Genomic DNA, 27,415 nt, shown 5'->3' on the forward strand with positions numbered 1-27,415 from the left:
AGTACTGAGGGAGTGCAGCACTGTCGGAGGGTCGGTACTGAGGGAGTGCAGCATCGTCGGAGGGTCAGTACTGAGGGAGTGCAGCACTGTTGGAGGGTCAGCACTGAGATAGTGCAGCACTGTCAGAGGGTCAGGACTGAGGGAGTGCTGCACTGTCGGAGGGTCAGTACTGAGGGAGTGCTGCACTGTCAGAGGGTCGGTACTGAGGGAGTGCAGCATTGTCGGAGGGTCAGTACTGAGGGAGTGCAGCACTGTTGGAGGGTCGGTACTGAGGGAGTGCAGCACTGTCGGAGGGTCAGTACTGAGGGAGTGCTGCGCTGTCAGAGGGTCAGTACTGAGGGATTGCTGCACTGTCGGAGGGTCAGTACTGAGGGAGTGCTGCACTGTCGGAGGGTCAGTACTGAGGGAGTGCTGCACTGTCGGAGGGTCAGTACTGAGAGAGTGCTGCACTGTCGGAGGGTCAGTACTGAGGGAGTGCTGCACTGTTGGAGGGTCAGCACTGAGATAGTGCAGCACTGTCGGAGGGTCAGGACTGAGGGAGTGCTGCACTGTCGGAGGGTCAGTACTGAGGGAGTGCTGCACTGTCGGAGGGTCAGTACTGAGGGAGTGCTGCACTGTCGGAGGGTCAGTACTGAGGGAGTGCTGCACTGTCGGAGGGTCAGTACTGAGGGAGTGCTGCACTGTCAGAGGATCAGGACTGAGGGAGTGCTGCACTGTCAGGGTCAGGACTGAGGGAGTGCTGCACTGTCGGAGGGTCAGTACTGAGGGAGTGCTGCACTGTCAGAGGGTCAGTACTGAGGGAGTGCTGCACTGTCAGAGGGTCAGTACTGAGGGAGTGCTGCACTGTCAGGGTCAGGACTGAGGGAGTGCTGCACTGTCGGAGGGTCAGTACTGAGGGAGTGCTGCACTGTCGGAGGGTCAGTACTGAGGGAGTGCTGCACTGTCAGAGGGTCAGTACTGAGGGAGTGCTGCACTGTCGGAGGGTCAGTACTGAGGGAGTGCTGCACTGTCAGAGGGTCAGTACTGAGGGAGTGCTGCACTGTCAGAGGGTCAGTACTGAGGGAGTGCTGCACTGTCAGAGGGTCAGTACTGAGGGAGTGCTGCACTGTCAGAGGGTCAGTACTGAGGGAGTGCTGCACTGTCGGAGGGTCAGTACTGAGGGAGTGCTGCACTGTCAGAGGGTCAGTACTGAGGGAGTGCTGCACTGTCAGAGGGTCAGTACTGAGGGAGTGCTGCACTGTCGGAGGGTCAGTACTGAGGGAGTGCTGCACTGTCAGAGGGTCAGCGCTGAGGGAGTGCTGCACTGTCAGAGGGTCAGTACTGAGGGAGTGCTGCACTGTCGGAGGGTCAGTACTGAGGGAATGATGCACTGTCAGAGGGTCAGGATTGAGGGAGTGCTGCACTGTCGGAGGGTCAGTACTGAGGGAGTGCTGCACTGTCGGAGGGTCAGGACTGAGGGAGTGCAGCACTGTCGGAAGGTCAGTACTGAGGGAATGATGCACTGTCAGAGGGTCAGGACTGAGGGAGTGCTGCACTGTCAGAGGGTCAGGACTGAGGGAGTGCTGCACTGTCGGAAGGTAATACTGAAAGAACACTGCAGTGTTGGAGGTCCTATCTTTTAGATAAGACGTTAACCCAAGGTCCCGTATGTCCTTGTGCAGATGTGCAATATCACTTGGCTACTACATCAAAACGTAAGGAAAGGGAGTTGGAGCGGAGTTCACCATTCAGCCTCTCCAGCCCATTTCGCTGTTCAATAAGATCCCGGTTGATCTGATTTGTCGTCTCAACTCCAATTCCCTGCCTGTTTCCCATAATCCTTCACTCCTCGGTCAGTCAAAAATCTGTCTAACTCGGCCTTGAATATATTCAATGACCCGGTCTCCACTGCTCTCTGGGGGGAGAGAATTCCACAGACTAACAACCCTCTGAGAAGTAATTCCTCCTCATCTCCATTGTAAATGGGAGACCCCTTCTCTTTAAACTGTGCTCCCTATTTCTAGTCTCTCCCACAAGGGGAAACACCCTCTCAGCATCCACCCTGTCAAGTCCCCTCAGGGTCTCAATTGTTTCAATAAGATCACCTCTCACTCTTCTAAATTCCAGTGGATAGAGGCCCAACCCGTTCACCCTTTCCTCCTAAAATAATCCCTCCCATCCCAGGTTTGAAGGGCAGAGCAGTTTGCCCAGTGTTCAGGACTTAATATTCATCTCTCAACCAACATCAACAGAAATTATCTGCTCATGATCTTTGTGGGATCTTGCTGTGCACAGTTGGCCGCTTGCTATGTTTGCTACAACAGTGACTTCCCCTCAGAAGTACTCGATTGCCTGTGAAGCGCGTTGGGAGGCACTGAGGCGGTGAAAGACGTTCAGGAAATGCAAGTTCCTTCTTTCTAATGAGTTTCCATTTCCTTCCTTAGATACAGCAGCGAAGACAGGAACTGGAACAGGCCATGGGAGTGCGCAACACCTAAAGCCAATCGTTTCCACTGGAACAGACACTACACTGCCACCCATTAAACTGTTACAAACACCCTGTGTCACAGACCTCAAAACATCTTCCTCTTCCTTCCTCTCTCGTTTGTTTTTCCAACTTCTCTCAATGCGTCCACCCGGACCAACCCCCCACCCCCGCCCAACTCCACACTAATCCAGACTCCAGTTGGGGTCTGGTTTCACACTTACTCCCGACACCAGTCTTCACCTGCGAGCCCAGACCAGCGAGCATCTTGTCAGTTACCCATTTGGCCCACGTTTAGCTTCCAGACCCGGTTTGATCCAATATTCTTCCCCCGGAGTCAGCGGCAAAGCCTGGGAGCTGGTCCCACGGCTGACGCCAACCTGGGTTCCTGCTGGGAGCCTGGACTGTTCAGCCCTGTACCAGGCTCGGCAATTCCTTTACAACAGAGCAGGGCCTAGGGAGAGAGAAGGTGAAGGCATCTTGTAGCATTAACAATGGTGCACCAACCCATGTAGGAGAATGTTATGCTTTTCTAACATGGGGAAACTTGTGCGGTACAACCAGCGACTGGAAGGTGTTCCATCCTTGACCAGCTCATTGCTGGCTCTACACACGCTGTTGCCTTGGAAACCATTTTGCTGTAACCAATCACACTGCGCTGCCACTGGACCCCAAAACGCAAAGGTTTATCCACACACAATCACTCAATGAACCGACAATGTTGGATAGTTTGTGACTTAAGACTCTAGGCTAGAATCCAACTGAGGGTTGGAGTGACACCATCCCTGACGTGGGTATTTCCCTGTGTCCTCGGTGAATTGAATCTCTATCGTCTTCATCCAGTTCCAAGTGACAAATGGTGAAAGCACATCGAGATCGGTGAATTAGCAATCTCACTCCACAGGTGCAGAGTCGCTGGAGCATATTTTTTTAACATTTTTTTTTATTCATTCCTGGGATGAGGGCAACACTGGCTCATCCAGCATTTATTGCCCATCCCTAGTTGCCCTTGAGAAGGTGGTGGTGAGCTGCCTTCTTAAACTGCTGCAGTCCATGTGGTGTAGGTACACCCACAGTGCTGTTAGGGAGGGAGTTCCAGGATTTTGACCCAGTGACAGTAAAGGAACGGCGATATATTTCCAAGTCAGGATGGTGTGTGGCTTGGAGGGGAACTTCCAGGTGGTGGTGTTCCCATCTATCTGCTGCCCTTGTCCTTCTAGATGGCAGTGGTCATGGGTTTGGAAGGTGCTGTCGAAGGAGGCTTGGCGAGTTGCTGTAGTGCATCTTGTAGAAGGTACACACTCGATTTCTTCACTTCATGATCAAGTTTGAACGCTGTGGTTAGTCACCAACTCCATTATTGATGGATCAGGATAGTAGAAGGGGAATTAGATCAACCTGGACCATTTGATCCAACAATTCCTATAGCAACAGAGGGAGCTTTACTCTGTATCTAACCCCGTGCTGTACCTGCCCTGGGAGTGTTTGGTGGGGACAGTATAGAGGGGGATTTACTTGGTACCTAACCCCGTGCTGTACCTGTCCTGGGAGTGTTTGGTGGGGACAGTGTAGAGGGAGCTTTACTCTGTATCTAACCCCGTGCTGTACCTGTCCTGGGAGAGTTTGATGGGGACGGTGTAGAGGGAGCTTTACTCTGTATCTAACCCCGTGCTGTACCTGTCCTGGGAGAGTTTGATGGGGACGGTGTAGAGGGAGCTTTACTCTGTATCTAACCCCGTGCTGTACCTGTCCTGGGAGTGTTTGATGGGGACAGTGTAGAGGGAGCTTTTCTCTGTATCTAACCCCGTGCTGTACCTGTCCTGGGAGTGTTTGATGGGGACAGTGTAGAGGGAGCTTTACTCTGTATCTAACTCCGTGCTGTACCTGTCCTGGGAGTGTTTTGTGGGGACGGTGTAGAGGGGGATTTACTCTGTATCTAACCCCGTGCTGTACCTGTCCTGGGAGTGTTTGATGGGGATAGTATAGAGGGGGATTTACTCGGTATCTAACCCCATGCTGTACCTGTCCTGGGAGTGTTTGATGGGGACAGTGTAGAGGGGGATTTAATCGGTATCTAACCCCGTGCTGTACCTGTCACTGACACTGCCATGTGCTCAGGACTCAGTAGCTGCTGATCCAGCTGTGGCTCCACCCAGCCTGACAAAGCCAGACCTCTGCAAGTACAGAATCAATCTGCTCGCTGAGGGACTTTGCCATGTCACCATGGATAAATGTCTATAATATGTAGAGGCAACGTAATAAGTTTTGATCTTTGCTCCTTTCAGAGGTTGATTGAAGTTGAAGAGATTTGAAGCCCAGGAATTGAGAAAGTTTAAGCAGCGTTGGGGTGAATTTATTAGCCATGTCAGACACCTTGACGTTCAGTATAGTTTGCAGTCACTGGTGTGACTGTGCTGATTCTAGGTTGTCACGTCAGTGTATTGCTGTATTGGTCTGTGTTGGCTGATTCTCTGATCACTACCAATGGATGTTAGAAGCATCAATGTGGTTGGCTCTCTGAAATGGCCTAGCAAGTCACTCAGTTCAAGGGCAATTAGGGATGGGTTACAAATACTGGCCCTTCCAGTGACACCCACATCTCGTCCAAAAAGAATTTTAATAAAAACACAAGTGTAGTAACAAACTCCATCCTATTTTTGTTTTGCTCCCTGTTGGGTTACAGCAGCAGACACCAGTTGGCAGTTTATCCAAGTGGCTAATTCAAAGTCCCGGGATCTTACAGCACAGGAGGAGGACATTCAGCCCATCATATCTGTGCTGGCTCTTTGGAAGATCTATCCAATTAGTTCCACTCCCTGCTCTTTCCCTGCCGATTTCTCCTTTTTAAAGTATTTATCCAATTCCCTTTTGAAAATGGCGATTGAATCTGCTTCCTCTGCTCTCTCAGACAGCGCGTTCCAGATCACAGCTCGCCGTGTAAAAGAATTCTTCCGACTGGTTCTTTGTAAACCATCTTATATCTGTGTGAGCCTAGGGTACTGGTAAGCATTTCAGAGGGATCTTCACTCAATTCTCTTCTCCTGCCATTGGAACATGGACTTTTTTGACAAGGGGCAAGAAGTTGATTTTTTAAAAATTATTCTATCTCCTCTGAGTCCCTAGAGGAGCTTAAGGTCCATCCCTAACAGTGCCCAGATGCCCCAAGATGGTTAGCTCTGGCCAGGCAGGGATTAAGCCTAAGAACCCGGGACCTCCTAGGCTCATCGGGTCATTAGAGGTGCTGGTGAAATGATACAGGATCTGCCGCTTGCACTGGGAGGGGAGCTGGTGGGAGGGGTGTCTGTTTAACCTCTGCACAATCTCTGGCGCTGAACCCGTTCGAGTGATCCCAGCACCCTTGACAACATCAGTTTTCCGTGTTCGAGATATACTGGATACCAGATGCAATGAGAAAGTCTGGAATGTCCCTGAGCCAACGCACCTCCACTCTGAGCCCAGGTATGGAAACATTGCACTCTGCCTCCAGTCTAACTCCCAGCCAAATGCGCCTGGTCTTTGACAAGTGACCCAAAGGGTCACAAATTCAACTCCAGCCAGGATAACCTGAATTGAATAAACCTGGTAACCTGTGGGCTGCCACCATGAAAACTGGGGGAAAAAATGAGCAATGCACCAAGTGCTAACCTCCCTGCAGCTCTGCACATTTTTCCTTTTCACATAATCCAATCTCTCTTGAAAGCCTCAGTTGAACCTGCCTCCACCACCCTCGCAGGCACACATTCCAAACCCTAACCACTCGCGAGAAAGCTTCTCATGTCTCCATTGCTTCTCTTGCCAATGACTTTCAATCTGTGCCATCTCATTCTCGATGCTTTCACAAGTGGGAAGTTTCTCCCTATCTACTCTGTCCAGGCCCCTCATAGTTTTAAATACCTCTTTAATCTCCTCTCAACCTCTTCTCCAAGGAAGAGTCCCACTTCTCCAATCTATCCATGTAACTGAAGTTCATCATCCCTGGAACCATTCTCATGAATCTTTTCTGCACTCTCTCCAATGCCTTCACATCTTTCCTAAAGTGCATTGCCTAGACCTGGACACAATACTCTATATCTGAGGTTGAACCAGGGTTTTATACAAGTTTAACATAACCTCCTTGTTTTTGTACTGTATCCTATTAATAATGCCTAGGATATTCTATGCTTTCTCAAACTGTTCTGTGCCACTTTCAATGACTTCTGCACATCTACACCCAGGTCCCTCTGCTCCTGCACCCCCTTTAGAATTGTACCCTTTATTTTATGTGTTTTTCCTACCATAGTGAATCACTTCACTACATCAAATTTCAGCTGCCACTTGTCTGTCCATTTCACCAACTTGTCTCTGTTCTTGACTCACCTTCTCTCCATTAGAAAATAACTCTTAGCATTTCCTCAGGAAGTCACTGGCAAGGCCAACATTCATTGCCTATCACTCTATTCCCTGAGAAGGTACCAGTGGACCATCCGCTTGAACTGTTACAGCTCTAATGGAGCCATTGATCCCACGATGGTTGTTAGGTGGGGAATCCCAGGATAGCTGCCCAGCGACGATACAGGAAACCTTGCTGTGTCAAATTGGGATCGAGTGGTGCAAGGGCTTAGACCTTTGTGACCTGGGGTCCAGTCCAGCTACTGACTGCTCACTCCAAACATCTTACATGAAGTCAATTTGGCCATCAGCACAAAGCTACCCTGAGCTTTGCATCACTAGCCAAGTTCATGCCAGAGACCATGGCTGGCTGGTTTAGAAAATGAGATAAATGTCACACTGGTCACGTTGGGAGTGCTCTGAACCGCACAATATTTAGGACAAAAGGCAGTAGCGACTGTTCTCCAACCACATTGTACTTGATGAGCCACTAGGATTCCCCAGCAGAGATTCCACACCTTAACGTGCACAAATATCAAATAAAATCCGGACATCTTGCCTCTGGGAACTCTTTCTGGTTCCTTCCTACCCCTAAGCCAAACTCTGCACTTGCCCTCCTGCATCATGGAGAACCCCCTATGCTGGTTTACCTATTGTTGTCAAACAAGTATCTTTCTGAAATGCAGTATGTTGACCTCCACACGTTTAGTGCCTGAATGTTTACCCCAGTCTTGTTTGTACTGTATAAAGCTAAGTGTTGCTTTTTAGCTGAATGCATTGTGCAAGATCTGCAGCGTACAATGTTTGAATTTGTAACTGTGAATTTGTTTGATCAAAATTTGTATGGTAATTTGGATGGGACAGGATGCAGGGTGGGGGGGATGGGCGGGGAGTAGGGTACTCCTTTTTTTTGTAGAAGTGGAGATCGCATTCTGTAAACAAGCCGCTAACTTTAATAAATAAGCTTTGATGGTGCTTATATGGAAACTGTCTTATCACCTGTCAACTGTCCCCAGCTGTCTGAAGCTTAAGAGTTTTAACTCCAAAATAACACACATCTGCCAATAGACACGTGAAACAAAATTAACCCCATGTGACAGAGTCCATAACCCAACGTCCGCTGTACCAGAATGTCAGCCTCATTCACCACTGGAACTGAAGAGGAGAGGGCTTGTCCCATGGGGATGGGGGGCAATTGCAACAGGCTTCAAATTACCCTTCAAATCAACACCTTTAAAAAGTTTGGGTGATCCTGGCCTGGCCAAGGAGTGAGAAGCTCATCACTTCTCTGCGATTAACTGTACAGTTATAGCCAATTAAACTGCAGCAGTACCTCAGTTCGTTTCTGGGGTCTGTAGGGTGGGAGGGCAGGAAGCGAAGGATTGAAATTCAATGGTAGCACAAAGTGGACAATAGCGAATGGGTTGCCTGTTCCACACCCTGTCTGAACCCACGGGAATGAAAATAGGACAGGGCATAAAACAGGCTGGTGATTTGCTATCACTTGTTTTGACCTGAAGACCAACTTCACTCCGTTTCCTATCCCTTTAGAAGGTGCCAACTCTTAACTAGGTTGTAATTCCACTGTTAATTGAGGGGAGCCCTCAATACACCTAGATGCTGAGTGTCAGACTGTGATTTAAACATGGGAGGTCGAGGCTATCTCAGACAGCTCACCCAGTGTGTGTGTCTGCACACTTTCCTGCGGCAGTCCATGGAGAGCGATCCAAACTTTAAACCCTTGCTGGTCACTTCTCCTCATACCAGGGGTGCCAAGGAGAGCAGGCCCTCCTTAAATTGTATCAGCCACACAATCCAGCTAACCTATCTAGGTCCTCCTGAAGTCTATCGCAATCTTCACAATTTTTCATACCCACCAGTCTGCGATCTTGAGCAAATTTCAACATGACTCCCTCACATTGAGATCCATTCGTATATGTGGTAAGTTATTCCAACACAGATCCCTGTAAACTATTATTCACCTTTCTACTCCAAGCGATCTTGAACCCCTGAGAACAGACTTTCTGCACCCTAAACATCTTCCTAACAAAACCACAATTTCATGGACCCTTACCTTTGCCACAAGTGGTACTTTATCAATTGCTTTTGAAAATACAAACAAACCATTGCATTTTCTTTATTTACCCCCTCAACAAATTCTAGTCAGTCAAGCATGAGCTGCCTTTTAGAAATCTCTGTTGACTGGCCCTGATTCATTCACGATTCTCCGAGTCCTTACTAACTGCCCCATATTATACAGTAAGATTAATCCAGTCTATAAGTTCCTGGCTTATTCTTGCATATTTTTTTTGTGTGTCACCCTCCAGTTCACAGACATTTTCTTAGCCCAGAAATTTGGGAAATTATAGTCGGGAACATCTACTATTTCTTCCTGAACTTCTCTCGGGATCCTTCGATGTAAACCATCAGCTCCTTGTGATTTGTCTCCTTGAGGTGTCACTGATTTAACTTCCAACCCTGACTAACCGGCTGTGACTCAGTGGACAGCACTCTTAAATCCACAACCACCTGCTTCAGAGACAAGTCCGACTACAAATACAACTCCTCCTTTCCCCACTATTCTGTTAAACTCCTCTCCATGGATCTCATAGCAGGCCAATCCCCATGTTGACTATGGTTGCACCAGAGCCACTGGGCTCCAGACTTCATTACAGCAGCGTTAGGATCACGGCCTTTTTTTGAGCTACATTAACGAGCTAAACTTTGGGTCAAAGGGTTTGGAAGGTCCGAGAAAGTGAAGAGAGCCCAGATGCTCTTCATCCACAAAGAAGTCCCAACAGGTCAGCATCTTGGCTTCTCCTAATCAAATTCCTACTGCCTGGCTTCATGTGCCAACTTGTTTAGACCTGTGGTCTGGCGCGCCAGGCATGTGGGGCTCATCAGCCTTGGTTGGCAGTCAACCTAGGAGAAAGAAATCTCTGAGTTTAAATGCCCAGCTATGGGTTAAATAACGAAGTCTTTGTCGGCTGTGCCAATGGACTGGACTGCCATGTGAAAAGCACAGATGAGGCTGTCAGTTTGTTTGCACCTCATCTAGAAGGGCGGCTCCAAAATTAAACCTACATCCTTTCAGCTGCTTGTGACACATGTTGCAGCTGCGAGGCATTAGCTGCCTCAGATGAGCGTGTGGGAGCAGCTCTACACAAACCTCACCCACTTAAACTCAATGTGCAGGTCGCTCAGCAAATCAAATCAACCAACATATCAGATCTACCAAGCCCTACGGCGATGGGGAAATGGAGGCAGGGACAGGTAGAGGGTGTTACAGTCTCCAGTCACAAGCCTGCACACAAGCAGCCTCAGGGTGATGGTCGCCCTCCACAGATCAGGGCAGATGTAAGGTTTGTAACCTCCTAAGGTGACGGAGCAGATGTTTTTCTCTCCAATCCAGGAAAGGGGAAGAAAAGGAAGCCTGAGCAGAGCCTGCCCTCCCTGTGTCTGTCAGGTCACCGCTCCTGGCTGCTCACCAAATCACTGCGGTTGAACCATAAAGAAAACCAAAGTCAAAGGGCAACTAACTATGAAATGACACTCAGCTCATGAGATGTCACAACACTTCTGGACAATAATCCAAGACAGAGCAGAGAGCAGCCCTCATAGCCAGAACGCTGGGCAGGTACAATACAGTCACTCGAAGTAGAACAGGTTTGCAGAGGAGTCTCATCTTGAGGCAGCAGGTGCAAGTTGGACATTCTACTGGATTAGCAAGTCAAACGATCAGCCTCGACAGTCCGGTGTGGGTGTTGCCATTTGATGTGGATTGGTTTGTAAGCTTGACTCACTCCCAATGCAACACTTATCAGCACCAACAATGACTGACATACAGACACACACATGGTCAAAGGGTCATCAGAAGAGTCTACACCAGGACAAACTCATCATCCTTGATGGTTTCAATTCCAGTGTTGGTACAGACTGCAATACATGGAGGAGAGTACTGGGACACCACAGCATTGGTAGACTCAACTCCAATGACCAGTTTAAGTGCAGCTAGTTTGACCTCACCATCACAAACTCAATCTTCCAACAAGCTGATAGACTTAAAACACATGGATGCACCCTAGATCTAAACATTGGCACATGATGGAACTATATTGGTGTACCACAGAGGGCCCACAAGGACATGGCCTCTACTCGCTGTCTCAGGGGTGCCGAATGCTGGTACATACATGAACTGCAGCGGTTCAAGGCAGCAGCTCACCACAACCTTCTCAAGTATTATTAGGGATGGGCTATAAATGTTGGCCTAGTCAGCAACACCACATCCCATGAATGAATAATACACATGAATTAGGAGTAGTAGTAATCCATTCGGCCCCTTGAGCCTGCTCCTCTGCTCAATAAGATCATGGCTGATCTGATTGTGGCCTCGACTCCATATTCAGCCTACCCCCGATAACCTTCGAGTCCCTTGTTAGTCAAGAATCTATCTACCCCTGCCTTAAAAACATTCAATGACATTGCCTCCATAATCTCTGGGAAAGAGAGTTCCACGGATTCACGACCCTCAGAGAGAAAAAAATTCTTCTCATCTCCATCTTAAATGGGAGACCCCTTATTTTTAATCTGTATCCCCTAGTTACAGTCTCTCCCACAAGCGGAAACATCAGGCCACCAGCTTTTCAGCAGCATCATCTCCTTGAAGATAACGACTAAAGCACTATGACACTGAGTCAAATAACAAAGGAAGCTACTTGACCCCATAGCGAGCTTCCAAACACATCCGTGCCATTGCTAAGGCTGCCAATACCACCATCATAACATCACGCATGCCGGCCCCTCCCTCAGTCCTTCAGCTACTGTAACCATCATCCATGCCTTTCCAGGGATATCATGTCAGGTTTTGAGGTGGGGCTCTAAGAAAATGTGCCATATAATTTGAAATTTACTGTTACGTTGTTTTCCCATGTATTGATCATTTGAGTCCCCAAACATCAGTAAAGCTATGTGAAAAATGTTCCTGCCTGTAGACATTTTATTTCAAACCATGTGTGGTATTTTGAATCATTAGTCTTTAGCATAGCTAGAATTTCATTACGCAACAGTTTAATTATTTAATTCAAGCCTATTAAAGACCTGAATTACAGAAAACTTTACTTATTTCTGACTGGGGGATGGTATCTGGAGGGGCCACTGCTTTTCTTGATTTATATTAATAGACTAGGCCTGGGTATACAGGGCACAATTTTAAAACTTGAAGGTGATGCAAGACTTGAAAGTATTGTGAACTGTGAGGAGGGTAGTGATAGACTTCAAGAGGAGTGACAGGCTGGTAGAACGGACAGACACGTGGCAGATGAAACTTAATATCGAGAAATGTTAAGTGATACATTTTGATCAGAAGTATGAGGAGAGATGACATAAAATAAAGGGTAAAATTCTAAAGGGAATGGAGGAGCAGAGAGACCTACATGTGTGCTTGCATAAATCATTGAAGGTGGCAGGGCAGGTTGAGAAAGCAGTTAATAAATTATATTGAATCCTGGGTTTTATAAATAGAGCACAGAGTAAGAAAGCAACTAAGTTATGAACCTTCATAAAACACGGGTTCAGCTTCAGCAGGAAGGATGTGAAGGTTCTAGAAAGGGTGCAGGAAAGATTTACACAAATGGTTCCGAGGATGAGACACTTCAGTTATGTGGACTGATTGGCAAAGCTGGGGCTGTTCTCCTCGAGGAGCAGAGCAGGTTGAGAGGAGCTTCGGTGGACGCGTTCGAAATCACAAGGGGAGGAACTGTTCCCATCGGCAGAAGGGCGAGAACCCCAAGGTGATTAACAAAAAAAGCAGAGGCAACAAGAGGAAAAACGTCTTTATGCAACAAGTGGTTTGGATCTGGAATGCACTGCCTGAGCGTGTGGAGGAGACATTAAATTGTGGTTTTCAAAAGGAAACTGGATAATTATCTGAAGAGAAAACACTTTACAGGACTACAGGGAAAAGGTCGAGGAGTGGGATGAGCTGAGCTGCTGTTGCAGAGAACTGGCACAAATGCAATGAGCTGAATGGCCTCCTTCTGTTCTGTAACAATTCTATGATTCTAGTATAGATACATTCAAGGAACTTGATAAACACATGAGAAAGAAAGAAGCTGAAGGTTACCTTGATAGTGCGATCAAGAAGGGTGGGCGGAGGCTTGTATGGAACATAAACACCAACCTAGATGAGGTGGGCCAAATGGCCTGTTTCTGTGCTGTAAAAACCACGCAAAGCTGCCAGCAAGGAATACAAACACTACTGGGTTGTTTTTGTTGGAGCAGAGAAGACTGAGGGGCGACCTGATCGAGGTGTACAAGATTATGAGGGGCATGGACAGGGTGGATAGAGAGCAGCTGCTCCCCTTCGTTGAAGGGTCACTCACAAGGGGGCATAAGTTCAAGGTGAGGGGCAGGAGGTTTAGGGGGGGATGAGGGGAAAAACTTTTTAACCCAGAGGGTGGTGACGGTCTGGAATGCACTGCCTGGGAGGGTGGTGGAGGCGGGTTGCCTCACATCCTTTAAAAAGTACCTGGATGAGCACTTGGCACGTCATAACATTCAAGGCTATGGGCCAAGTGCTGGTAAATGGGATTAGGTAGGTAGGTCAGGTGTTTCTCACGTGTCGGTGCAGACTCGATGGGCCGAAGGGCCTCTTCTGCACTGTGATTGTGATTCTGTGTTTCAAATCATCAGGCCATCACAGCCAAGGAGTTAATGTTCAGTAGCAAACACAGCAGCGTATTTGGGGATAGAGGAGCCTGAGTTTCAAAGAGCCTGAAATGCCTGTTTATGAGAAAGCTGTGTGCAAGGAGCAGTAGGGTTTGTATTGTTTTTACAGTCAGGGAGCAGTAGAGGAGGGTTACTGCTGTTGACTCAGACATTCGACAGCAGCAGTGTGATGCCCTGGACACTGGACCCAGCCTTCACTCTGCCACCTCAACCTCCGGATTCACAGCCACACTGCAAGCTCTGGACACTCCAGTCAAATCTTACTGTCCGGCTGGATTTCAAACTCCAGGAACTTGTGGCCAAACTTGCCCTTGTGCCCCCACAAACAATGCAGGGAGAAATCACTCGACATGGAGGATCCACAGGGCCTGCAGATGACCCAGCACAGCAGGGAGGCCGGCCTGCCTGCCGGTTTGACCTGAACACCATGCTCCAGAGCTGGCTCAGGCTGCACAGCTCAGGTAGCAGCCGCTGCAGGCCAGCCCCCAGATCCAGGTTTTGGAGCAGCAGCAGCAGCCGGAATAGCCCAGGGTCCAGGCCACCCTCCTGGATCTCCGCCTCACCGCTCGGACAGAGCCAGCCGGACCTCCAGCCACTGCCGCCATCACAACCGGATAAGGGGCAGCCAAACGGATGGCCAATCAGCAGAGGAGAGCTTACATTCCGGCAGTAAATGGGGGGTGCCGGAGTGATGCTCTGTGGTGCTCCGGCAGCACTACACCCCTGTGCCTTTGTGACCCCTACACTCGATTATTCTAACCAACTCCTGGCCGGATTCCCATATGCTACCCTCCCTAAGCTTGGGGTCAAGAACTCTGCTACCATGTCCTAACTGACACCAAGTGCCATTCCTCTATCAGGCCCGTGCTTGCTGACCTACACTGGCCGCTGGTCAAGCAATGCCTCCATTTTTAAAATCTCATCCTTGTTTTCAAACCCCTCCTGGCCCCGCCCCTCCCTATCTCCAGAATCTCACAACCTTCCGAGGTCTCTGCTCTCCTCTAATTCCGGCCTCTCGTACAACCACAGTTATAATCGCTCCATCACGGGCAGGCCCTGTTTCAGCAGCTCGGAAACTTCCTCCCTAAACCTCTCCATCGCTCTACCCCGGCTCTCCTGGTTTAAGACATTCCTTGAAACCTACCTCATTGACCAAGCTTTTGGACATCTGCCCTAATATCACCTTATATTTTATCATCATAGAATATACTTCTCTGATCTCATCTGTGCTCATCATTGTTGATGCAAGATTTATTCTCAGTACCATGAGTCAGCCAGTGTTACCCTTGGGAAGTGAGCTATACTTTGTTCCTTAAAGCCTCAGTGAAGGGTTTTGGGGCATTTTATGTAAATACAAATTGCAGTTGCTGTCTTTCAAGTGGAGTGGAGCTGCGAGAGAGAGGGTGCCAGGGGAACGAGTTTCAGGCGAGAATTATTAACAGTCTGCTCATTTTCACCGCCATCTAAACGAACTAAGAATATTTGCAAGAGGCGCCCTCTTTCCATTCAGCAAAACAGTAACAACTTATAATGCCATGTCATTGTTCGAAAGTGGTAGCACAGCGTTTGGAACAGTTACAACATAAAGTTACAGCTTTTAAGACGAGATGTCAGACAGGGCCCATGGATGGCCCTAAACAATGTCCTTTACTGAAGGGAACCAGTCATTCTGACACAAGTGCAATACGTTGTTTACAGGAAGCAGTGTTGCCACTGGGAGAGCAGGAAGAGCTTCCCAAAGCGTTTCACAAAATTAGAATTCCTTCTAAGCGACCGTTAAGTGGGCGTGGGTAGCAAGCTGTTTGCATGAGCACACACCTTTCCAAAACAGCAGTGAGATGAGTGACCAGCAAAACTGGTGTTGGCTGAGGGATAAAAGTTGACGAGGGCGTCAAGATTCCCTGCACCACTTCTTTTTCTTTTAAAAACAAAAGTGCCACGGGATCTTTACCGGCCAGCCGAGAAGGCAGGCGGGGCCTCGGTTTAACCTCTCAGCTTGAAAGACTGCAGCTCTGACAGTGCGGCACTCCCTCGGTACTGCACTGCAGGTGTCAGCCTAGGCGATGGGCTCGAGTCTCTGGAGTGGGACCTCACACTGACGACAGCGCGAGTCAGAGGCGAGAGAGCTGCCAACTGCGCTGCGGCTGACGTTTAAAGTGTAATGCTGAACGGCGAGGAGATTTGGTTGGATGTTCACTGAAACTATGAAAGACATCCAGTAGGAAAGTTATAGCTTCTGCCCTTCCAGATTTGGATCGGGTCTGGGAAGCAGCGTGTATAATGCTTGGGTAGGAACCATGGGAATCATTTGAAATGATGAACGGCACATGAAAGTGCATATAACTGGACGGAGAATCTCCCAATACAATACCAGCACCAACAGGCTGCATTAACCTAGCGACAACACTGGGAAGCAAGGTGCAAATCAAATCCAAGACAGAATCTAGTTACTGATCATTACATACTCAAAATAAGACAAAGCTGAAGGCCAAAGCTGATCCACAGTCTTCAGTCTTCCCCTCCCACCAATCTTCTGTTTATCGTCTCCCATCCCTCCTGAAGGGAACTTGAGAGTTATGGTTCCAGGGGCCCAGCAGATGCCAACAGCTCATGGGGGCGGCAATTATTTACGTGCAAGACTAGATGACTATGTGTTGATATTTGCATGCTGAATAACAGCCAAGCTCAATGCTGTCCTTATTGAACATCTGTATACACACATACACACACACACACACACACACACACGTGTACAGATGACTGCACATGACTGTATTGTGCATCCAGAATGATCAGGACCGGGAAGCCTGTTTGATTCTCAGCTCTCTGACCTGGGAAGCCAATGGCAGTCACAGTAACTCAGTCAAGGCCCTGACTGGGGCTCATCGGGACTGAGGATAGTGCCAGGAGTTGACCCTAGGCCCTTCCAGATTGGGGGGACACACAACAGGCAAGAGCAGGCAGCAGAGGTCCCTTCAGCCATGGTTCTCCATTGGGCTGCAGCTCTCCTGGCACCTGAACCAATTAACAGAAAGGAATAAAACTAATGGGCACCTCACTCAAAACAGAACCGTTAAAATGCATTTCTTATTGCAACAGGGGCCCACGCCAAGGTTTCAATGCCATGGTCCAAGAAATCTATTATGCAAGGACTGGCTAAGTGCAGGAAGTGAGACACGAGGCCTTTCACCTCAAGAAATGGACTAGAATCCAGTCCAGGCAGTGGAGGTGAGAGTGCTCACCTACTGCTTGAAGCTCGGGCAGTCTCAGCCATGTTCCCAGTGGCCAAAACAAAATGTACTGGAAATCCCACATGAAAGGCCAGAGGATAGAAACCGTTGCGTGGTACATACTTACGTTGTTGGGTCAAAAGGCCTGTTTCTGTGTAGTAAAATTCTATCTACTCCACCTAACAGGGAATACTCCGCACTGGTGTAGGTGCCTCATGTAGGAAGATGCTTCACTCGCCAGTGCTAACGTTCCTCAACTCATTGACGGTTTTCCAACTCTCTCCTGAAAACGCTATCCCCTGCTCTACAAGAAAGCTTGGCTCTATTAGGAGGGCAGGAGGGGCAGCCAAACTCTGCAAAGGATTCATGTTAAACCTTTATATGTCAATGAAAGCCCTCAGCCAGGGGATTACAGCCAATTCTAGGCAGCAGCTTTTTGAAGGAAGTCAAGGCCTTGAAGAGATTTACCAGAATCGAACAAGGGATGAGGGACTTCAGCAAGGGATGAGTGACCAGAGGTTAAGAGGAGATTTAATAGGGGTGGTCAAAATCATGAAGGATTTGGATAGAGTAAATAAGGAGAAATTGCTTCCTATGAAGAGAGGATCTCTAGTTGACCTGGAATGCACTGCCTAAAAGGATGGTGGAAGCAGATTCAATAACTTTCCAAAGGGAATAGGAGAACTACATGAAAAGGAGAAATTTGCAAGGCTATGGGGAAAGAGCAAGGAACGTGGGACTAATTGGATAGACCTTTCAAAGAGCTGGAATGGGCATGAGGAGTCGAACGGCCTTCTGTGCTATTTCAGTCTATGGTTCCAACATCAACACCTGAGCAATTCCCATCAGGATCACTGGATCAGGATTAATGACTGCAGCATCTGCTATCGATTCCCTGGTCAAACAAACCAGCAAGGGAGTCATTAACACATCGAACATCAAACCTAGATTCAGTTCAGAAATGACACTGAACATATGGTAGAAGAGGGGAGATGTGGGGATGGATGAAAATCCCAGGGTCTTGCTTGATTTAAAAGCACAATGTTTCTGCAGAACTTTTCCTACGGAAATGAAATGAGTGGATAGTGTCCATGACAGGATAGGGTGGACTGAGTATGGGGGAGGAGAGGGTTGGATGGGCTAAATGGCCGTTATTTTTTTTTTTTGCTCATTTACAGGATGTGAGCTTCGCTGGCTGGGCCAGCATTTATTGCCCATCCCTAGTTGTCCTTGAGAAGGTGGTGGTGAGCTGCCTTCTTGAACCACTGCAGTCCATGTAGTGTAGGTACACCCACAGTGCTGTTAGGGAGGGAGTTCTAGGATTTTGACCCAGTGACAGTGAAGGAACGGTGATATATTTCCAAGTCAGGATGGTGAGTGACTTGGAGGGGAACTTCCAGGTGGTGGTGTTCCCATCGATCTGCTGCCCTTGTCCTTCTAGATGGTAGTGGTCATGGGTTTGGAAGGTGCTGAAGGAGCCTTGGTGAATTCCTGCAGTGCATCTTGTAGATGATACACACTGCTGCTACTGTGCATTGGTGGTGGAGGGAGTGAATGTTTGTGGATGTGGTGCCAATTAAGTGGCCTGCTTTGTCCACTCTGTTGAATGTTGTGGGAGCTGCACTCATCCAGACAAGTGGGGAGTATTCCATCACACTCCTGACTTGTGCCTTGTAGATGGTGGACAGGCTTTGGGGAGCCAGGAGATGAGTTTCTTGCCACAGGATTCTTAGCCTCTGAGCTGGTCTTGTAGCCACAGTATTTATATGGCTAGTCCAGTTCAGTTTCTGGTCAATGGTAACCCCCAGGATGTTGATAGCGGGGGATTCAGTGATGGGAATGCCATTGAACGTCAAGGGGTGATGGCTGGATTCTCTCTTGTTATAGATGATCATTGCCTGACACTTGTGTGGTGTGAGTGTTACTTGCCACTTGTCAGCCCAAGCTGTTAGGTGCTTTTTCAAATCTCTTATTGAATATAAAATATTTGCTGAACATTTTGCTTAAACTCAGTCAATTTGCTGAATGGGAGTGTCAGCAGGCAATCTGTCAACTGTCAGCTGGAATTGGAATCCAATTATCCCCATCTTATTTTCTGAAAAATGTTTTTGTTCACTGACTTGAGAGATGTTAGCACTGGAGAGTGGACTACGTCATGTCAAGTTCAGCATTGTTGAGACACTGACTAAAGCTTCTACAACTAAAGACCCTAATGCAGCATAATCACCACGCCTGAGGGAATGATAAAAGATAAAAAGTGAGAGATCATGCTAAATTTGGGTTATAAAAATCTGCAGATTGTGGGAGAAGGAAAAACCTTCCCGGATTGCAACTGCCCGAACTTCCAAATCTTTACAGGCAGCAGAGATTTTCATGCTAGGAGCCTGTTCGACGGTTCAGTGGGATCATGGCTGATCTTTATGGTAACTCCATCTATCTGCCCTGGTTCCAAAGGCCTTAATTAATCTTGCCCAGGAAAATCTATTAATCTTAGTTTTGAAATGATCAGTTGAACCCCACTTTATTTGTGTGGGTGGGAGAGCGTTCCAGATTCCCACTACTCTTTGTGTGAAGGGGGATGGATTTGATTGGAGATCCCAGATATTAAATGCTGCGCCTAACTGACAACTACTATCAGTTCCCAACATCACATAAAATACTGCGTACAGTTCAGTGCCGTAACACCCCTCATAACAATGTCAAGTCTAAGTGCTGTTGGCTTGCTCTTGCTCAAACATAGCCAAGGCCAGCTGGGAGCGCGATGCCAGTCCTTCCAGGTTGCTGAGGACACAGCGGTGGTATACCTCCTCGCTCAGCCGCGGGTTGCACGTGCGGTGGGTGTACTTCTGCACCAAGGCTGGTTCCACCGGCCGGAAGACGTGCAGGCTGGAGTACTTGATGAACACGTCGTACACCTCCATGTTCTCTAGCATCTCGTCGTTGTCCAGGATGTCGGCGGCCATCTTGGTCCGGGCCGCCATGTAGTCCGAGTTGAAGAAGCAGGCCTCGCTGAAGACTCGCCTGTCGAAATGGCCATCCTTCAGGAACTCAGCAGAAGAAGGGGTCTGCTGCTCCCGGTAGATGATGGCGGGGTTATACTCTTGGAAGTGGATGGGGAAGAAGACCTGCCAGTTGTTTATGGTATTCATCCTGCAGCGGTTGAGAAACTCGCCATTGATCTCAGTCCAGACACCGGCAATGAAAAACAAAGTGTCTACAGGGTGCTTCTTAGAGATGATGTCCATGATCTTAATCTGGGAAGGAGCATCTGTCTTGACGCTGATCCACGGGATTTTCACGTCAGAGTACCGCTTCTCGATCTCAGCTATAGCTGACTTGACACCCGCAAATACATCGTTCTGGCTCACACGCTGTGCATCAAAGGGGTCGTAGATGAAGAGGAAAGTCAGCAGCATGTTATCATGGACGTCCAGGGCATTCATCGAGTAGGCCTCCAGGAAATTGCCCACATAGCCCTCCTCGTGCACGGTCAGAGGGAGGATCACCTGAACCCGGGTAGCCTCGGTCACGTAAGGCATGGGGATGATCTCCACGCTGCTGAGCGGCCGCAGCATGCTGACCCGCTTTGCAATGGCCCGGCTGTAGCCCTTCTGGGTGTGCGCCTCCAGCATCAGGTCCAGCGTGTACTCCATCCCCCGGGTCGGGTCAAAGCGCCGGTAGCCATTGAGAAGCTGCCTCTTGCGGAAGCGCAGCGTGGGCTGGTATTTCTCATTCAGCTGCTGCACCGCCGTCTCTATGATGTCACTAATGTCCGCCTTGTTGATGCCGCGGAGTTCGCACTTTGGGGCTCCTTCCACACACGAGTAAATCTGCTCCTCTGTGAAATAATCCCAGTTTATAACCTCAAAACGGGTCTTGGGTTTGAATGGCGGGTTGATGCCGATTGGCCAGGAAGCTCCCGCTTCCCCCTCTGGTGTCAGTTTACTCAGGTTCTTAATCTCCACCTGCAACACACACAAAGAGAAAGAGATTAGCACTCAGGGATCTCAATTCTTGAGAAACCCTAATGGGTCACTAAGGAGCGGCAGTGAAGCAGGTCAGCGAGGTTACAAAAGGAGAACAGAAGAGCAAAATCAGGAAGTGAGGTTTTGGTGACTGAAGCCCAGGACGTTTTTGTATTTTTTTTACATTCTTCCCTTAGAGAGCTGGGTGATGTAGTGGAAGGATTCGCAAGCTGATTAATAACATGGCAGTACAGAGTTAATATTCACTTTCTATCTTGGAGAGCGGTGTGAAGATAAGAAAGTTTAGAGGCTCAGGGTTTGGATGGGGTAGGCAGGGAGAAATGTTTCCACAGGCAGGCAGGTCAGTAACCAGAGCTGACAGATTTAAGGCCATTGGTGGGAAAACAGGAGAGACGAGGAGAATGTTATTCTTTTACAGAGAGGTGTGCTGCCTGAAAGGGCAGAGGGAACAGATACAACTGGTCTGGGTGGACTTCACCCTAAGGTCTTGAAAGAAGTGGCTGGTGAGATATTTGATGCACTGGTTTTAATTTTCCAAAATTCTCTAGATTTGGGGAAGCTTCCATTAGATTGGAAAATAGCAAATGTAACTTCTTTATTCAAAAAGGGAGGGAGTGAGAAAGTAGGAAACTATAGGCCAGTTAGCTTAAATCTGCCATAGGGAAAATGTTAGAAGCTATTATTAAAGATGTTAGAGCAGGGCTACTGTTTAGAAAATTTCAAAGCAATCAGGCAGTTATTTTTTTTATTCATTCAAGGGATGTGGGCTTCGCTGGCTGGGCCAGCAGTTATTGCCCATCCCTAGTTGCTCTTGAGAAGGTACAACTGAATGTCTTGCTAGGCCATTTCAGAGGGCATTTCAGAGTCAACCACATTGCTGTGGGTCTGGAATCACATGTAGGCCAGACCAGGTAAGAATGACAGATTTCCTTCCCTAAAGGGCATTAGTGAACCAGATGGGTTTTTACAACAATCGACAATGGTTTCATGGTCATCATTAGAATTTTAATTCCAGATTATTCAAATTCCACATCTGCTGTGGCAAGATTCAAACCTGGGTCCCCACAGCATTACCCCGGGTCTCTGGGTTACTAGTCCAGTGACAATATTGCAATGCCATCGCCTCCCCAAAACATGGTTTTGTAAAAAGGCAACCATGTTTAACCAATTTATTGGAGTTCTTTGAAGGAATCACATGTGCTGTGGATAAAGGGGAACCGGTGGATGTACTGTACTTAGATTTCTACAAGATATTTGATAAAGTGCCACATCAAAGGTTATTATGGAAATAATATGGTGTAGGGGGTAACATATTGGCATGAATAGAAGATTGGTCAGCTAACAGGAAGCAGAGAGTAGGCATAGATGGCCTTTTTCTGGTTGGCAGGATGTGACAAGTGGTGTGTCATAGGGATCAGTGCTGGGCCTCAACTGTTTACAGTTTATATAAATGGTTGAAGGGGGCCGAAGGAATGGTTACTAAACTTGCTGATGGCACAAAAATAGGTAGGAAAGTAAATTGTGAAGAGGACGTAAGGAGGTTACAAAGTGACATAGATAGGTTAAGTGAGTGGGCAAAGATCTGGAAGATGGAGTATAATGTGGGCAAAATGTGAAATTATCCATTTTGGCAGGAAGAACAAAAGAGAAGCTTATTATCTAAATGGTGAGAGATTGCACAGCTCTGAGGTTCAGAGGGATCTGGGTGTCCTAGTGCATGAATCACAAAAGGTTAGTATGCAGGTACAGCAGGTAATTAGGAAAACTAATAGAATGTTATCAATTATTGAGAGGGGAATTGAATATAAAAGTAGGGAGGTTAGGCTTCAGTTATACAGGGCACTGGTGAGACCACATCAGGAGTGTTATGTACAGTACTGGTATCCTTATTTAAAGGAAGATGTAAATGTGTCAGAAGCAGTTCAGAGGAGATTTACTAGATTAATACCAGGAATGGGCAGGTTGTCTTATGAGGAAAGGCTTGTCAGGCTAGGCTTGTATCCGCTGGAATTTAGAAGAGTAAGAGGTGACTTAGTTGAAACCTTTAAGATCCTGAGGGGTCTTGACAGGGTGGATGTAGAGAGGATATTTCCTCTTGTGGGAAAATCTAGAACTAGGGGTCACTGTTTCTTTGAGAAGAGGAAAAATTATGAGAAAAGACTGAAAGACAACACAAAGGGGAATCCCAAAGTCTTCTATAGGCATATAAATAGTAAAAGGAGAGTAGGGCCGATTAGAGACCTAAAAGGGGATTTACACTTGGACGAAAGGGCCATGGCTGAGTTATTAAATGAATACTTTTCATCTGTCTTTACCAAGGCCAAGGTGGCAGACGAGGAAACTCTGTCACTAGAAGGGTTCAAAATTGATAAGGAGGAAGTGTTGAATAGAGTGTCGGTACTTAAAGTTGACAAGGCACTAGGACCAGGTGAGATGCATCCAAGGATACTGAAGGAATTGAGAGTAGAAATTGCAGGAGCACTGGCCATAATCTTTCTGTCTTCCCTAGACTCAGGAGTGGTGCCAGAAGGCTGGAGAATTGCAAACATTACACCCTTGTTCAAAAAAAGTTGTAAGGATAAACCCAGCAATTACAGACCAGTCAGTTTAACTTCAGTGGTGGGCTAGATTCTAGAGACAATTATTCGGGATAGAATTAGTAGTCATATGGAAAAATATGGGTTGATAAGGAAGAGCCAGCATGGATTTCTAAAGGGGAAATTGTGTTTAACTAACTTGGAGTTTTTTGAAGAGGTAACAGAAAAGGTCGATGAGGGTAATGCTGTTGATGTGGTGTACATGGACTTTGAAAAGGCATTTGACATAGTGCCACACAACAGACTTGTGAGAAAAGTCTGCATATGCTGGAAACCTGAAACGAGAACAAAAAATGCTGGAAAAACTCAGCAGGTCTAACAGCATCTGTGGAGAGAAACACAGAGTTAACGTTTCAAGTCCATATGACCCTTCTCTCTCCACAGATGCTATTAGACTTGCTGAGTTTTACCAGTATTTTATGTTTTAGTGTGAGAAAAGTTATTGCTCAGGGAATAAAAGGGACATTAGCAACGTGGATACAAAGTTGGCTGAAAAATAGGAAGCAGAGAGTAATGGTCAATGGGTATTTTTCGGGCTGGAGAAAGGTTTGTAGTGGAGTTCCCCAGGGGTCAGTATTGGGACCCTTGCTTTTCCTAATATATATTAATGATCTGGATCTTGGTGTGCAGGGGACAATTTCAAAGTTTGCGGATGATACGAAGCTTGGGAGTGTTGTGAACTGTGAGGAGGACAGTGTGGAATTTCAAAAGGACATAGACAAGTTGGTGGAGTGGGCAGATAGGTGGCAGATGAAATTCAATGCAGAGAAGTGTGAGGTGATGCATCTTGGTAGGAAGAGCATGGACAGACAATATAAAATAAGGGGTGGAATTTTGAAGGGGGTGCAGGAGCAGAAAGACCTGGGTGTATCTGTGCATAGATCATTGAAGGTGGCAGGACAGGTGGAGAGAGCAGTTAATATAGCATATAGTATCCTGGGCTTTATTAATAGTGGCATAGAGTACAAGAGCCGGGAGGTTATGCTGAATTTATATAAGCCCTTCATTAGACCTCAGCTGGAGTACTGTGTACAGTTCTGGGAACCATATTATAGGAAGGATGTGAACACATTGGAGAGAGTGCAGAAGAGGTTTACAAGAATGGTCCCAGGGATGAGAAACTTTAGCTATGAGGAAAGATTGGAGAGGTTGGGACTGTTTTCCTTGCAGAGGAGAAGGCTGAGAGGGGACTTGATAGAGGTGTTCAAAATCATGAGGGGGCTGGACAGAGTAGATAGGGAGAAACTGTTCCCACTCGTAAAAGGATCAAGAATGAGAGGGCACAGATTTAAAGTGATTTGCTAAAGAAGCAAATGGGACATAAGAGAAAGCTTTTTCACACGAGTGGTTTGAGTCTGTAATGCACTGCCTGGAAGTATGGTCGGGGCAGATTCAATCGAGGCATTCAAGAGGACATTAGATGATTATTTGAATAGAAACAATGCGCGGGGGTACAGGGAAAAGGCAGGGCAATGGCACTAGGTCATAATGCTCATTGGAGTGCTGGTGCAGACATGATGGGCTGAATGGCCTCCTTCTGTGCTGTTAAAATTCTGTGATTCTGTTTTAAAACAAGGAGTTGCCCATTTAAGACAGAGATGAGGAGAGGTTTTTTCTCTCAGAGGGCTGAGTGTCTTTGGAACTCTCTTCCTCAAAAGGCAGTGGAAGCAGAGTCTTTGAATATTTCTAAGGCATAGCTAGATAGATTCTTGATGAACAAATGGGGTGAAAGGTTATCAGGGGTAGGCACGAACATGGGGTTGAGGTTACAATCAGATCAGCCATGATCTTATTGAATGGTGGAGCAGGGTGAGGGGCTGAGTGGCCTACTCCTGCTCTTAATTCGTACACTCGTAACTTTCAAAAGGAAATTGGATAAATACTTGAAAAGGGGAACTATGTAGGATAATGGGGGATAGAACAGGGCAGAGGGACTAATGGGACTGATCTTTCAAATAGACATGATAGAGGACGGTGGCACTTGAATAACTCTACCTCAGGAATGGGACCCCCGAGAGGACAGGATAAATAATGACTTGTGGATTTTGTGGTAAAGCAAATGGAATTGAAGGGCTCTAATTCTTAAAGCACCTGTTTAAAAACCCCTGGAATCCTGTGCAATAAAAACAGAACGGAATTTATTCACAGTCGCTGTGAACTAGTGGCCTCGGAGAATGATCCAAGCCAACGTTACCTGCAGCTGTCTGATTTCCCGGTACGTCCTTTCCAACTCAATCTCACTGAAACGGCGATGAAGGCGGTACATGAGCATAGGGTCTGATACCAGATGAATGGCAAAGGCCCTTCTGAACTCTCCGCTGTCTTCTTTATCTGGGTCTGTGTTCTTGCCGAGTTGGAAGGAGTGATAACGTACATCCTGGAACAACAAGCATGTTGAGACATCAGTGTAAAGGAAACAGAACATTTCAGACACCCAGTGTCAGCAACAAGCACAGAGTGAAGCTCTGCTCAGCTGCACCTCAGCACTCTGCACTTAATGGACCAGTGAGACGCTCTTCCATTTAGTCTCCTGGTAGTGCAGAAATTGAGTACTGCTGACAAAAAGAGACACACTGTCAAAGCTTCCAGCATTATCCCCCATTTCCCACATCAGCTGTTCTGCGATGTCTCTAAATTAGACAACTGAAGCAGTGACACCTGGTGCCAAACCATGAGCCCACAAACAAATGGACTGAGATTGCCCATATCCCAAAAGGTAGTTACAGGTGGACAGAAAGGTCCTTCGTCGTTTCTCTGGATTGGATTTGAACACTGAGGCCAGAGGTACAAGCTCAGTGTTTGATCCAATGAGCTATCCAGGTCAATAATCCCAATCTGGGAACTTTTAGGTTTCTGAGAATTAACTTATTTCCAAATATGACAAACTTGCAAATGAACATTCCAATCTGAAATATCAAAGACAATTAGTTACACTCTAGTGACAGCTTCAAAAGGCTTGAATCGTTCAAGCTTAAAGGAGGCCATTTGGTCTCAAAATGTCTGTGCTGGCACTTTGCTACAGAAAGTCAAAACTAACTTTACAGCCACACTCACTCCCAATCACCCTCTATCAATCCCCAAACTAATCCCACTGCCCCCACTCTCTCCCGATAGCCCTCTATCAATTCCCAAACTAATCTACTGCCCCACTCTCTCCCCATAGCCCTGTATCAATCCCAAATGAATCCCACTGCCCCACTCTCCCCATAGCCCTGTATCAATCCCCAAACTAATCCCACTGCCCCACTCTCTCCCCATAGCCCTGTATCAATCCCAAACTAATCCCACTGCCCCACTCTCTCCCCATAGCCCTGTATCAATCCCAAACTAATCCCACTGCCCCACTCTCTCCCCATAGCCCTGTATCAATCCCAAATGAATCCCACTGCCCCACTCTCCCCATAGCCCTGTATCAATCCCCAAACTAATCCCACTGCCCCACTCTCTCCCCATAGCCCTGTATCAATCCCAAACTAATCCCACTGCCCCACTCTCTCCCCATAGCCCTGTATCAATCCCAAATGAATCCCACTGCCCCACTCTCTCCCCATAGCCCTGTATCAATCCCCAAACTAATCCCACTGCCCCACTCTCTCCCCATAGCCCAGTATCGATCCCAAACTAATTCCACTGCCCCGCTCTCTCCCCATAGCCTAGTATCGATCCCAAACTAATCCCACTGCCCCACTCTCTCCCCATAGCCCTGTATCAATCCCCAAACTAATCCCACTGCCCCACTCTCTCCCCATAGCCCAGTATCGATCCCCAAACTAATTCCACTACCCCGCGCTCTCCCCATAGCCTAGTATCGATCCCAAACTAATCCCACTGCTCCACTCTCTCTCCATAGCCCTGTATCAATTCCAAACTAATCCCACTGCCCCACCCTCTCCCCATCACCCTGTATCAATTCCAAACTAATCCCACTGCCCCACCCTCTCCCCATCACCCTGTATCAATTCCAAACTAATCCCACTGCCCCACCCTCTCCCCATCACCCTGTATCAAATCCAAACTAATCCCACTGCCCCACCCTCTCCCCAT

At 47.5% G+C, this 27,415-nt stretch overlaps 2 protein-coding genes across 3 annotated transcripts in view; one reads left to right on the forward strand and one right to left on the reverse strand.

Annotated features, from left to right (window-relative positions):
• smarcd3a (SWI/SNF related BAF chromatin remodeling complex subunit D3a) overlaps window positions 1-2,634 on the forward strand; it is a 66,677-nt gene extending 64,043 nt beyond the window's left edge. Inside the window, exon 13 of the mRNA XM_078541195.1 lies at window positions 2,424-2,634. Coding sequence (XP_078397321.1) covers window positions 2,424-2,477 — 54 coding nt within the window. The 3' untranslated portion in view covers window positions 2,478-2,634. The remainder of the gene's footprint in view (window positions 1-2,423) is intronic.
• LOC144680060 (chondroitin sulfate glucuronyltransferase-like) overlaps window positions 1-27,415 on the reverse strand; it is a 111,851-nt gene that overhangs the window by 48,392 nt on the left and 36,044 nt on the right. The window contains exons 3-4 of one of the 2 annotated variants that reach the window (XR_013576478.1): window positions 25,566-25,748; window positions 18,309-20,753 (exon numbers count right to left, since the gene is read on the reverse strand). Coding sequence is in view for 1 of the 2 variants with exons in the window: in XM_078541192.1 (XP_078397318.1) it covers window positions 19,494-20,753; window positions 25,566-25,748 (1,443 nt within the window). In the remaining variant the exon portion in view is untranslated. Of the gene's footprint in view, window positions 1-12,139; window positions 20,754-25,565; window positions 25,749-27,415 lie in introns of those variants that run through there. The other variant, XM_078541192.1, reaches the window with a different exon arrangement.

Source organism: Cetorhinus maximus, chromosome 4, assembly GCF_964194155.1.
Source record: "Cetorhinus maximus chromosome 4, sCetMax3.hap1.1, whole genome shotgun sequence".
NCBI lineage: Eukaryota > Metazoa > Chordata > Chondrichthyes > Lamniformes > Cetorhinidae > Cetorhinus > Cetorhinus maximus.